The 14,031-nt window shown below is 35.4% G+C and overlaps 2 protein-coding genes across 4 annotated transcripts; both read right to left on the reverse strand.

The window, feature by feature from the left end:
• Positions 1-395: 395 nt before the first annotated feature.
• On the reverse strand, positions 396-1,734 carry LOC114193258. The gene has a single exon (XM_028082986.1). It carries the CDS (start codon positions 1,394-1,396, stop codon positions 467-469), a length of 930 nt encoding a protein of 309 aa, XP_027938787.1. The 5' UTR covers positions 1,397-1,734; the 3' UTR covers positions 396-466.
• A 714-nt stretch (positions 1,735-2,448) lies between these two features.
• On the reverse strand, positions 2,449-12,760 carry LOC114193257 (kinesin-like protein KIN-14F). Of its 3 annotated transcripts, none has more exons than XM_028082984.1 (17): positions 12,600-12,760; positions 12,171-12,345; positions 9,757-10,073; positions 8,904-9,233; positions 8,695-8,763; positions 6,675-6,899; positions 6,506-6,587; positions 6,299-6,394; positions 6,041-6,220; positions 5,624-5,730; positions 5,105-5,283; positions 4,770-4,934; positions 4,429-4,682; positions 4,021-4,184; positions 3,750-3,944; positions 2,919-3,637; positions 2,449-2,815 (listed from the first exon to the last, which is right to left on the reverse strand). In XM_028082984.1, the coding sequence occupies exons 2-17, from the start codon at positions 12,337-12,339 to the stop codon at positions 2,656-2,658; spliced, it is 3,411 nt and encodes a 1,136-aa protein (XP_027938785.1). In that variant the 5' UTR covers positions 12,340-12,345; positions 12,600-12,760; the 3' UTR covers positions 2,449-2,655. The 3 variants fall into 3 exon arrangements, with proteins under 3 accessions (XP_027938785.1, XP_027938786.1, XP_027938784.1); XM_028082985.1 differs by having other exon boundaries at positions 12,171-12,385; XM_028082983.1 differs by having other exon boundaries at positions 12,449-12,760.
• Between the last annotated feature and the right edge of the window lie 1,271 nt (positions 12,761-14,031).

Genomic DNA, 14,031 nt, shown 5'->3' on the forward strand with positions numbered 1-14,031 from the left:
CTTTCAGAGTTTTCTGAAATGATTTTTTTTTTCACAACGCTCTCTCTCCTTCTTCCCCTACAATGGCGATGGTGCAACGATGACGACAATCCAATTTTTGCACAACCCCTACATTGGTACTATATTCATTCTATATACACCCCATTATATCTAAGTTCATACTCCTTTCTAGATTCATTTTGGACTTTTAAATTGTGTTACAAAAAAACTTTCAGAAAAGTCTGGTAAAAAATGATATTAGAAGCCATACCCAAAATAATGAAGCTAATTTGTTTAGTTACTATTTTTTTCAAGTCATACACATATAACATATATATAAATATACCAAGTAGGTGAAGGAAAGAAAAACAAGGTAAAGTTGTGAACAAGTCTATGTCAAATGCTAATAAAGAAAGTCTATGAAAGCATTTGCTACAAGAAAGGAAAGGAAAGGAAAGGAAATACTTTTGGGAAAGCACAATGAATCTCAAGCAGTTCTCCAAGCATACAGAAAGTGGCAAAATCCTGTGGTGCATGAATTCTCCTCTTGCAGTTCATTTCTGCTACTCTCTCCATATTTTTCTGGGCATTCTCTGCTTTTGGGGTCGTTAGCACCTTCCAAAAATCCTGGCTTGAAAACAAAAAATGCAGGGCTTGGACCAATTTCATTTGTAAAAAGCCAATCATGCACATCCCAGAAGATTTGCACTGGAAAATTGTTCACCATCACTATATCATTCCCTCTGAATCTCCAATGCAAGTTCATTATTCTGCTGGTCAACATGCCATCTATGGTGATCCACATTTCTGGATCATCAGGACCAGAAAGAGAAGTCTCAATCACAACATCATGTTCTGTCTTACCATCTTCCAGAATGGCTCTGGTACAAAACACCTTCTTCCCATACACGTTGTCTCTCTTGCATACCAAGGTTGCTTCTTCTGGGGATGGTTTTGATTTGGTTCTTTCAAAAGCATCATTCTGCAAATCTCCCAACAACAAAAGCACCTCTTTCTTGCAAACCAATGCAATGTAATAACCTGAAATAGGTTGTGGACCTGTGGAGAATTTCGCGTGTCGAAGATCCCAGTAAATGTCTACTCTTGTACCTGCCATTTCAAACGACCTGAGACCCTTTTTCCCCCAAGCATGTCCAGATTCCAAATCAATCTTGAAGGAGAACTTGTTTTCTACCAATGTGTTCTCTACGCCGATGGAAACGAAATGATCTGTGCTGTCCTTGCACCATGAAACTGTTACACTTCGCAATGATTCTGCTATTTTGGTTTGATAAACAAAGGTCACAGAATTTTGATGGGTATTATCTCCTTCTGTGGTTTTAGCATCCTTCGATGTTTTCAACCTGGACGGTTCTTGCAAGGTTAACACCACAGGTTTTACAATAGAATGAGCCATTGACCATTTAAATTGGACAATTCTGGATTGATCCTGCAAATTTTTGTGATTTTCTGATTTTGTTGTAGGATAGATGATTGATCCTCTTGGGTCTCCAATGGTCAGATAGAATTATGATTGGAAAACCCATCACAGATGCTTCTAACAATGCAACAACAGTGCATCATCTTAATTTCACCCTTTGTGTATTCAAAACCTGGACAGCTTCTTAATCAGAGGGGTTTTCTTTTTTGTAGAATTGTTAATCAGAGGTTAAACGCTAAATGAATGCAATGTTAGGAAATTACGTGCAATAGTTGTAACGATCTGAAACACGTGAAAATTAAGACATGGTGGTTTGAGGAACAAAATCTGGGCTAAGGTTGTCAATGTGGTGTCAAGAACAGATGATCCTTTTTTATTGCTTTTATCTATTAATAGACTAACTTCTCACAAATTGAAAAATAGAAACAGGTTGCAATACTAATTTAAATATAGGGTTGTGCTTTGAGAAAATCCTTCCATTTTTACGTAGTTGAGCTAATTAATATATATATATATATATATATATATATATATATATATATATATATATATATATAAACAACTCAAATAAAAAAGAATAAAAGAAAAACCTATGGGTGAACGTTTTGGGCTTTTCTCCATATGAAGAGAGCCCAATACCTAAATATATATATATATATATATAGTGAACATTTCCTCTCTTTTGTCATTCAACACGTCTAGAGAGAGTAAAGGCTCCTTAAAATATCTACCTTTATTATTTAGTAGTCTATCATTTTACAACTTTATACAAAAGGTCACTTTGTTATTCTCCATTAAGTATACATATAGAGATCAATAATTCAATAATTCTAAGGGATTGTATGAATATAATTTGACTGATAATGTTCAACGAAAGACAATAAAATTACAATAACAAACATATACAACCAAGTACAATTGTAATAATTGTACAATGTTTTCAATAATTTCTTTAGTTCCTCCATTACTTTTGTTGAATGAGCTGAATTCATAAAATGTAGTGAAGATACCTTACCCATCTAGCAGCATAACCCCTCAAGATTTCAGAAGTATATTGACATACAAAAAAATTAAATTACAAAAGAGCTACACAACATGAAAACCGAGGAAGTGACATGATCTCAAGACCTCAGTCAACAAAATTATGTGAACCGGCACTCCGACATGCACATCAATAGTTATCACTGTACAAAAATAAATAATATAAAAAATTATCAAATTTTAATCAGAAATCCTCAAGATAAAACAAAAAACTTTCCACGTGGCGTAGATCGGCTCCTTCTAAATTCAGGCAATGTAGTGTTGGTGCCTTCCTTAAGATTGCGTCCTGAACCATGTTGAAATATTTTATTTTCAACTTTGCTGGACAATAATGGTTCAGCTGCTTGGCCTCCTCTGCAAATGACAAAATGACTCTATCAGCCAGACTACGATTGTATGAATAATGTCATTTTCAAGAAGAAACAAGAAAACGAGCATAGTTTTTTATGATCCATACCTTGATCCAATGTTCTGAAAATTCCTAGAGATGTTGTGATTTATCTTCTTAAGATTAACACCGTGAACTGCAGACTCCATTAGGCTTATATCATTTTCTGGCTCACAATAATTGCTCTTTCGAGGTGCCTCCGTGGTCATATCACGGCCAATTTCCATGTCAGTAATAGGTATCGTCATATCAGGTTTTTGAATCCTAAAGGGAAACTGTTGATGAGGCTTAACCTTGGACTTATTGTCAACCTTGTTCTTCCTAGTTCCACCATGTCTTGCCACACCAAGAGCAGCTTGCTTGAGTTGTTCCTCTTCATGTTCTTGGTTAACTTTACGGGAGTTTATCTTCTGGAGGTTGAAGAGAGTTTCATTAATGCGATCTTGCTTCACTGACTCCTGTGAATGCAGATTCACCCTTGAGTTATTGTCTATAGATGAGGGCATCGGCATTGTGACTAGAGATTTATTTACTAGTACTCTAGCTGGAAGTAGATGCTTTGATATTGGTTGGTTTTCTGCTGTGTCACTTCGGACCTTGCTTTTAATGACTGACCCTCTATCAGTGGATATTGATCTCCTCCGGACTGGAGGTGATGGTGATCTAGTATTCCCTGAGCTCACTATTTTTTCTTCAGCCAGAATAGACATTTTTGGTATCGACTCCTTTTCTATATGCGTAGAGGGAAATCGTGACCTTCTTTGCTTGCCCGAAGAACAAGTTTTAGCCTGAAATTTTAGTTTCAGATTTAGAGACTACAAATTATACTTCAGTGTGATACAATTTCCTAATATATGTTCACACAAATTTATCATTAAAGTTTATTTCGAATGCAATAACCTCAGAGCTTCTATCGTCCATGTGTCTTTGATAGTTTTCAGGTTTCATGCTGTCACTGGTACCATTTTTGGGTAAACGGAAAGGTGAAACAGCTCTTGGTGCTTTCTGAGATTCTGTGGGATTCCGTGCATTCCCAGCTTTCCATTGCTGTAGTTCAGTTTCCTTCCTCTCCAATGCTGATTTGATATTTGATATCTATAAAATATTCAAACTATTAAAACATTGGCCAAGTAAAATTGAAAACCGCTCGAGTTATGACAAAAAACCAAACCTCTTCCTTTAGCTCCCGAATTTCTCCAGTTTCTTTATTAGATTGAGCAGCCCCAAGTTCAATGGTTGCAACTCTCTCCGCAAACTTAAGTGTGCTAATTGTCTCTCCAAGAGCATTAAGCTCAGGATTTATATGAACAAACATCAAAGTTTTTGCATGACCACCTATGGATATGGAGAATAAAAAAATCATCAATCAAACCCATCTCAACCCCTTTCCCAACTCCGCGGCAAAACAACTAAAGCAACAGAGTAAAAAAAAAAAAAAAAACTGTACTAGAAAAAATGTGAAGGTTGAAGCACCAAAAGAAAAAAAAAAGACTCTTAATTGTTGTTCTAACTAATTATAATGAGGAATTCGTACAAAAGAAAAGGGTAAATATCGTCTCTATTGAAGTCTGCTTGTTACCTAATGAATCTTGTAGAACTTGTGTGAGCTTGCTATTTCTATAAGGAATATGTTGACTCTTCTGTGCCAAAGCAGATATAACATCCCCAAGTGCAGAAAGAGATTTATTTATATGCTGAGCCTCCTTTAGTCTCTCGCCAACAGCCTCCGATTTGTCCACTCTTTCACTTCCAGCCAAATCCACAAGATGGAGACAACCCTTAAGAATGGAGTTAGACACTAAGTCCCTCCCTCTGACATGAACTGTCAACACACTGCAATGCAATTGGATAGAAAAGAAATATGTCAAGTAAAATATATTTGATGCTTAGAATAGCCCTCTTTTCATCAAGAAATATTACCTATGAGAACGGCTGCTTCGCTCATTTAAAGCTGTAGCACCAACAGCACGATTCCTCTGACCAACTTTCATTAAATCAAGAACATCTTGTGTGCAATTAACCGGAACTAAAGATGCATCGGGCACATTAAGCCCATTCAACTGAGAGTTGTTTCGTATATCCAATGTATGTCTTGTCAAGGAAATGAACAAGACAAAATAAATCATATTGCCAAAAGTAGTGCAAAAAAAAAAACAGTATTTTTTCTTTTTTGGAGTTCGTAAGAAGTTTCATATGCAGCAGTGAAAAATGATTATAATTTAACAAAAGCACAGCAGGTATAGCTTGAAGGATATCTTCTGTTAGAGCCATCGCTGACTAATAAATCTCTCACTTGCTCATTGTATATTTCAATCATCTGGACGCCAACTTCATATTTTATGGCATCTGCTCTTTCCTTTGAAATATGAAATAAGTCACGCAAAGCCCTGTAGTTTACACCCCATGTCTCCTCAGTCATCAGATCAGGGCCACTCTATCCAAGCAGTAAAACAAACATGTATAAGAAACACGATGAGACAACTTGACAATGATTTTATGACATTGCAGTATCATGCAATCAGTTTTTTTTTTTTTTTTTTTTTGCTTTTAGTGACATACAGGACAAGACCTATTTTACTACCACTTACTACTAGACATGAAAAGAAAGTAACCAATTTCAGTACAAAACCGTAATAATGTTGTTATTTCTTACGAGGCTTCCAATAAAAACAAAGAATTTAGGATTAGGACAGCACTCCAATTTGAGTGAATGCATAAAATTGAGATAGATTGCTTTAGTTGTGTATAATGTATAATGTATAATGTTATGTTACCATTGTGTAGGTTTTTCCTGACCCAGTCTGTCCATATGCAAAGATGCATACATTATATCCATCTAAGGCGGACCTAACCAATGGTTGAGTGTCAGCATATATTTCTTCTGCACATTGCAAAGAAAATAATCATAAGAGCTTCTTGAGAAGATATAAATTAAAAAAAATCATTTATTTATTTGTAACAAGTGCATTACAATATGATGTCATGGTTATATTATCACAGTATACAAATACCCTTTTTTTACCACTCTTCGTTACATAACCAAGTCTCCATTATCTAAAATAAGTGAATTACTATTTTTCAAATCTTTACACCCCATTTTACAGAGTCGTTTAGGAATAATTATGTAAAACAAAGTATTTGCTGGCCCTATACATTTTCTTATAATATGTCAAAAATTAAAATTAAAATACCTTGGGTGGCACTTGTTGCAAACACCTTATTGAATGAAAACACTCTTCTAGCATCTTTTCCTTGCTTAAGGGGATTCATAATCATTATGTTTCCATTTTCTCCTATATAATCTACAGTAGATTGTCCATTTGGTTGTCCTGGCAAGAAGGGCCTCACTCTACAGTACACCCTAATGGCTCCTGTAAGTCGGCAAATTTGTCAAAGTATACAAATCATGTAAGTAGATCCTTGAAAAAGTGTATTGGATTCCTGTGTACCTTTGAGGTCCTGTACTTGATTGTAAAGAACACGATTCTCCTCCAAAACTTTGTGATACGAAGAGGAGGCCTCTTCAAGGCTCTTTATATGATTCTCTAAGAAGCACATAGAATTCAACTCAGCATTATGAAAGAATATTACATTAGAAGATTTTAAATACATGAAAGGATATTTCTTATAAAAAATAAAAGTCTTCAGATCATTACCAAGCCTGTTCAATTCTTGGTCCCACTTTGATTGAATTTGTTTCAGCTCCAATTTTATTCCTTCATAAAAGTACCTCAGTCCCTGGAGCAACAAAAAAACACCATTACAGAGAATGATGATAGTCTAAGATCATATAATAAGCAGTACGTTAGATTTCTACTTGTATACCTCAAGCTCTTTTTGCTGGGCATCAATTATTTCAGCATGCTTGGCACAATATTGAACACTGTGCTGATTATTGTCGCGTTTTCCACCGCAAGTGCATAATTTAGAGACTTCATTTGATGCCAAACTACGTCTTTGATTAAGATATAATGTGATAGCGTCCACGAATTCTCTCTTAGTGAGACAACTGGTATCGCCTTTCAATATTTTCTTGAGGAAATGTCCAAGCTGCAGACAGTTGTTATATTTTAGGTAACCTTCCAAACAAGAGAAGGTGTTCTTCCATTACAAACGTCACAACAAGACTTAACAGAATCATTAGATTCAAAAGTGTTCGGAATAGTCTATGTATGAGTCAAAAGTCTATGTTGAATAGAAAAGATAAAGTTAAATACTATCTAAGAATAAAGATCCATAATACCATTGTCTTACCTTGTGTTTGGATGGAGCATTTTAACAATGCTTAGAAATTAAAATGCTTTGTATTTGAATTGTTTGTAATTAAATTCCATTCATTTTTTAAATAACTTGTTTGGATAAGAAAATTAAAATACCTTACATTTCAATTTCTTGTTTGGAAAAAAAAAATTGAATTTATTGTGAGATAAAATTTAATTTTAACAATATTTACTTTACGCTTAATTATGTTTTGAGTTCATGATAAATTTGGAAACATGCTCGACAACCCAGATGGGTCGGGCAGACCCAACTACGTAACCGGATTGGTTAGACCCAATGACCCACCCGATGATCTAGAGGCCTGACGGCCCATACTGCACGATTGTGCCGTCAAGTTCGTCAATATGGCCCGATCCAACCTGTCTAGGTCATTGGCCTAATGCTTTAGACGGGTCCGATGACCCGAAAGGACCCAACGATCAAGACCGGCTCGACGACCTGGACGGACCGAAGACATGCATGGGCCCGACGACCTGGACAGGCTTGACGACCTGGACGAGCCCGACAATCCGGACGGGGCCGAATACCTGGACGGGTCCGAATACCCGGACGAGTCCAAATACTCAGACGGGTTCGACGACCTGGACGGGCCCGTACTCCCAGACGAGTCCGAAGACCCGAACGGGTCCAACAACTAGGATGGGCCCGACGACTTGGACACGTCTGACGACCCGGACAGGCCCGACGACCTAGACGAGCCCGAGACTCGAACGGGCACCGACAACTCGTACGGGCCCTTTAAAACCATCGGGCCGGTCCGGATAGTCTGGCTCGTACGACTCGTCGGGCCCGTTTGGATCGTCGGGACCGTCCGTGTCATCGGGCCCGTCTAGGTCATCGTTCCTGTCCAGGTTGTCAGGCTTGTCCGAGTTGTCGGGTCTGTCCAGGTCGTCGGGCCTGTCTGGGTCGTCGCACCCGTCCAGGTTGTCAGGTTCGTCTGGGTTGTCGGGCCCGTCCAGGTCATCAGGCTCGTCTGGGTTGTCGGGCTTGTCTGCATCGTCCCGCACTTCCGAGGCATCGGGCACGTCCGAGTCGTCGGGCTCATCCGGTCGTCGGGCTCATCCAGGTCGTCGGGCCCGTCCAGGTCGTCGGGCTCGTCCGAGTTGTCTGGCACGTCTAGGTCGTCAAGCATGTCCGGGTCATCGGGCCCGTCTGGATCGTCGGGTCCGTTTGGATCGTCAAACCTGTCTGGATCATTAGGCACGTCCGAATCGTCTAGAATGTGAGGTTGAGTGAAAAAAATTTCAAATTCCACTTATTTTGAAGGTATTTGAATTTCTACTAATTTAGCTAATTGAAATCCTTTAAAAAAAATGCTTGATTTGAAATGCTTTTTAATTTCTCTATCCAAACAAAGCATTTCATTACAAAGAAATCTAAATTCTTCTAAAAAATGAATTGCTTCATTAAAATACTTTATCCAAACACACTCTTAAGGTTTTGGGGTAAGAGTGGTGTCAAATGTCTTATATGTGTAAGATCAATGTCACATATATATAGAATCACAATCTCTCAATAACTATAACTCCCATGTGAAAAAATATATAAACCCAACAAGAAGTACCTGAGTGCCTTGAGAATCAAGCAATGCAGAAAAATCCCTGATAACCTTTCTGATCAAAGAATCTATTACCTGCACAAAATTTCAACCAGTCACAAATAAGATTGCTGATCGCAAAGTATCAAATGAATCTTCTTGCACAAATTTAATTTCTCACAGCATATTCCAAACAACAATCTAAATATCTAGTCTTAGGGAAGGATCTTACCTACCATTGCATTCAACGGTAGATCATCAACCCCATCGGTCTCTTTGAGGTAAGCCAATAGAAGCTTGAGTCCAAACTTGTCAAAAAGGGAAGTCAAAGCATTAGCAGCTTTGGTTTCTTCAATGGATACCCCTCCAGACAGATGAAGAAACTGTGATGACTCGGACTCGTCAACACTTTCAGTGCCGAGTATGTTGGTAGGAGACCATTTGGGGAAAGAAGTAATCCTGACAGTTCCACCATATCTCCATACACCGACTCCACCCGACAGCTTCCATTCATAATACCCTTTCAAACAGAGAATGCAGTCCACAACTTTGCTCGATGAACCCCCCTACAAAAACACATTAAACCCTTAAAGATGCACATACTTTTATAAAAAACAATAAATAAAAAAAGGGTAAAGAGGCAGTTTCCAAATTCTGACTTATGTAAAGAGGCAGTTTCCAAATTCAAGACCCTTAATCAACTTAGGTACAGCTTTACCAATGCACCATGCTCATGAAATCATCTTGATATCATCAAAGAATTATGTTTCTATATTGTATGCATGCTTCTGTATATCATATATGGCATGTTTGGAGGAAATTTCTCCATAAGCTCTTCTTGGAGAGAAAGAAAAACAAGAAAGAAAAATAAAATCAGCTTTTCTATAAAATGAAATAAGGTTATGCATGAATCAAGAAACAGATCTTGGAGAAGTTAACGGTACAAATTAAGCTTTTGGAAAAAGTGAATTTCAACTCTTGGAAGAACTGAAGCAAATTAAAGCAATGGTGTTTTGTGACTCAACCCCGTAAAAACAATAGAGTAAAGATAGAATCTTTAAACGTGAAAGGGGTGAGGATCATGGTCACCTTTTCCAAATCAGAAGCTTCGAATGTCAAAAGCTTCATGTCGTTGACGGCCTCCAGAAAGTTTCGCATGTTCTCGAAATACTGAATTGCAGACTGGGCGGGCCCCTCGGAAGACTGGAGGGCGAGGCTGTCGACCACTGCATTGTCGACAACCTTGACGACAGCGCCGGGGTTGACTCTGTTGAGGACGTTGCAGAGAATGAGACCGTTGCGGAGTGCGAGGCAGAATTCCTCTTCGGAGGGTTCTTTGGAGAGCGATGAAGATGCGCTGTTGTCCATTTGGCGAAGCCATTCTGCTGCTTCGTATCTCCTTGAAGCTGTTCCCACCACCATGTCACAACACAAACAATCAATATTTAAACAAGACAAAGAGATGGCGGGAAATCTCTATACGGCAACGTCTTACGGTTCATGTCATGAATAATTTATTTTATGTGACAACCATGATTTACCCGAAAAAATAAAATTATTACTTTTCACAATTTAAATTTATCAAAAAATATATATTTATTTGCGGAATGAATTTATAACTAAAATTAGATAAACTTCCCGCAAATATTTTTTAAAAAAAAGTAATATAATTTCTTTCTAAGCTAATTTATACAATTTTCGTGAAGATAACTTTTCCAAAAATATTTTTTTAACTAATACTTAACGTAGCTTATTTCAAATTTGTTTTTTTTTTACCAATAACGATGATTTGTTGCTAAAAGAAAATATTTTTGTAATCTATTTAAATAAATAATGACAAATTTAATTTTATGTAATTTCTATTATTAAATTCTAAAAAGTGTATTTTTTTTTATTCGTGGCAAGAGTAAACATGTTAAAATAGCTTATTTCTCATTAATTAAGAGCGGAAATTCTATAAGCTCGGAATAATGCTTCTATACATTAACAGAAAAAAAATTCCATTTATTTTATTTTCATTCATTTGTCTTTCTTAACGTGGTTGATTGTTTCTTACTTTTTCTTCTTTCTTCCATCCACAACATTATTACTGAAACTTATTGATTTGGTCAAGAAAAGAGGAAGAAAAGGTATGGTAAAAGAACAAAGAGAAAATATTAAATTGTCTATTCTTCTGATTCAGAAAAACACATGCTGTTTCATACCCTGTAAATGGCTTTTACTATTATGCTTTTGACTAAGTTATGTTTACTTCAATTACAAGTACTGGAGGTTAAAGTTAAAGCAGTGTAGCCATGATTATTACAGCATTGTTGCATTAAATGGCACAAAATCATGATGTTTCCGGTTTGAAATGAAACTTCATTACTGATTTAAGTCAAAGAATAATAGACTGTAAAGTAGATAAAAACTTTAACTTATTAAGACTATTTATTTGAGTATCATAAAATTACTTTTAAAATAAGGTTACGAGTTGAAGCATTCTTCATCAATACTTTTAACATAAATAATTACACAAAAAATATTTATTTGAATAATATAAAGTAAGGATGTTGAAATCCCACTAAAAGTACCTAGTTAAATTTATTAACGAGAATTTCCCATGATAAAACTGATGAAAACCAGTTACATCAACCAGGGAAACAAAAAATGTATCCCACCAATATAACAGACTTTGGTGGGCTCTTAAATCTTAATTAGTGTTATGTTCCTTAAATTTTAGTACTATACTAGTTGAGATATCTTTAGAAGAACATGGTTGAGATCAGAAAAATTTGAATAACAACGTTAAAGGCCCACGCCACCAGTGAATGCTAGTGAGTTGGGGGAATGATCCCATTTCATAGCAACACCATCCCAGGCAATTCATAATGCGATTCATAATTTTGTGCTCCACCATCTTTTCATGTGTCCTCTGTCCCTTGTCTTTCCTTTTTTTTTTTTTCTCTTTTCCAGCCTCACTTTGTTTAATTTCTCTGGTCTAATTCTAATTATTACTTTTTTGTCAAATAATGAAACTTTTCCAACAAATGTGCCTGAACTCAAGCAACAAGCATGTTTCATTATTCAATTTTAACAGGAAACTATGTCTTGTTTATGGTGAGGGAAAAATCATCACTCCAAAGAGAAGAATAGCATTCTTTTTTTTAAAGAATAAGCAGTTTCAGTTATTCATCATTCCTAGATGGTTTTATGGGTTTATTTTTCAGAAGAAGTACTGTTAACAACTTCAAAACAAGAGATAGTATCAGTGCACTGTTTCTAGTTTCAATCAGCTTTAAACCAGAGTTCCCCCTTCCCAGATTTGGTTAAATCTTGGGGGACAACAACCATAAAAACAACATTTTCTTAAGCTCTTGAAGTTGCTTTAAACCTGTATTCATTAATGTAATGTTGTGATGAAACATTTTTTGTGACAATGAGAACCCCATAGCGAGTGTAACAAGAGAACAGTGCTAATGTGCAATGACATAACCATAATAGTACAAGTTAAAAGTTGATACCTGCTTCCTCTGCTTTCCTCTGAGCCAATTCATGATCGTTGATGCTCTCCTCCGCCATCACAGGGTACGAAGCCTCATTGTTGGTACAAACTGAAGCAGAACATTTCAAATTCAATCCTCTCTTATGAGGAGATGCGAAAATCGAGCTTAGTATACTTTCCTGTGGCATGTTTCTCTGCAACACCAACAATTTGAGAAATGCTTCAATGCAGTTCCTAATATAGTAGTATCCAACCACCAAAAAAAGTATCGGTTAAAAATTAAAATTCGAGTCACACCTTCATCAGAAATGGTGCTCGAATGATGTGTATAAGTGAAAAACAATCTTGTGTTCCAATTAGTTTCTGTGATTCGCCATTTCTAAGAAGAAAAAAATCGAACTGTTCGAATCGAAAAAAGCCATCATACAAATAAAAAATAGCTAACCACCTCGGAAGTGAAGTTTCGTTCTGAATATGGAAAGATATTGGATCTGCCTCAGAAAAGCGTGACGAAGAAGATGAAGAAGAAGCAGAGTTCTCGTGGATTTGATGAATGAAAAATGAGCGTTCAAAATCGAAAGAGGGTTTGTATTAAATGTTTGGCTTCAATGTGAGGGAGAGTTTGAAATGAATTGAGAGAGAGAACTTTAATTTTGAACGTTGGTGTAACCGTCACTCCCGTGTTCACGGCGTCTTAACGGCGCCCGAGTCCTATCTGACGTGGCAACTGTGGTCTCAGTGGGACCCACTGAACGGTACGTTTCGCCCTGAAACGTCGTACCAACATTGTTTGTGCCTTTGAAATTTTCGTTTTAAAATTAATGGAATATTAAATATATTTTCAACAAAATTATGTGTTTTGTATCTTTTTGTTTTATGTTTTAACTATTTATTAATGATTTTAATCTGCAGACATATATTGACATGGTTATAGTACATTAATTAAGAAATTACATGTTCGGAAACAATTTTTAATTTTCTTACTTAAAACTATAATATTTTGAGAATCTCAAATGATTCGATTTACCTATTTTGTTAATGAACCCTATTTAAATTTCATTGATTGTAAAATCAATCAAAAAATACTGTTAATATGATTTTGTTTTATTACAAATAATAATAAGCTTGTTATACATAAGAGTATACAGATTATTTATGGTTTGCGTGTGTACATTAATTACTCTAACTAACTTGCATAAAGAATTAATTAATAAAAGCATTTATGGTGGTTTTAATATTTTTAAGTGTTTATAAATAAAAAACCATTCTTATATGGATTTACTGTGATTACTATAAAAATAATACAAGCGTTGTAAAAGTTGGTTTATAATATGATAACTATACATAAATACTTTACGGTCACCAAAGATTCATCATTTAAAAAAAAATAGTTTTAACGGTTTTTAGTATATTTATTTAACTTTTACAAAATTATGAGATATGAAAAGAAGACATTTTATAATTTTATTTAAAGAATTTTTTAATAGATAATGTCACTATAAACATTTTAAGAAAACGACGTTTATTACTAAAAATACTAATTGTAAACGTAAAAAAAAAAATAGTTTTCCGTATGTTTTTTCAGATATATTTTGTAAATACTGACTATTGAAAATAAGGATTTTATAAATAAGAGTGAGTGGGCTATAATGTGTACTATGATTAAACATTATAAAAATATGAATATTTACGAAATTTTTGTTTATGAAATATATAATTATATTTTTTTATTATTCATAAATTCTATTTGAATTAATAACTAAAATTATGTTTTTTTCTTCTTTCCAGGTCTCTTAACTTTAAATTTATTGAAATAATACCATTAAAATCAATCAATATATTTGGAATTTTTATTTATTTTAAAATATATAGTTTCATGA

Source organism: Vigna unguiculata, chromosome 8 (assembly GCF_004118075.2).
Source record: "Vigna unguiculata cultivar IT97K-499-35 chromosome 8, ASM411807v1, whole genome shotgun sequence".
Taxonomy (NCBI): domain Eukaryota; kingdom Viridiplantae; phylum Streptophyta; class Magnoliopsida; order Fabales; family Fabaceae; genus Vigna; species Vigna unguiculata.

What these genes read in the sequence shown, in the direction of transcription:
- LOC114193258 (XM_028082986.1), bottom strand. Translation starts at nt 1,396, where the DNA reads ATGGCTCATTCTATTGTAAAACCTGTGGTGTTAACCTTGCAAGAACCG.
- LOC114193257 (XM_028082983.1), bottom strand. An exon ending in CAGGAAAAACCTACACAATG is followed by an intron (nt 5,284 to 5,623) that starts GTAACATAACAT and finishes CTGCTTGGATAG; the next exon opens with AGTGGCCCTGATCTGATGAC. An exon ending in TTCGGGAGCTAAAGGAAGAG is followed by an intron (nt 3,945 to 4,020) that starts GTTTGGTTTTTT and finishes AATATTTTATAG; the next exon opens with ATATCAAATATCAAATCAGC.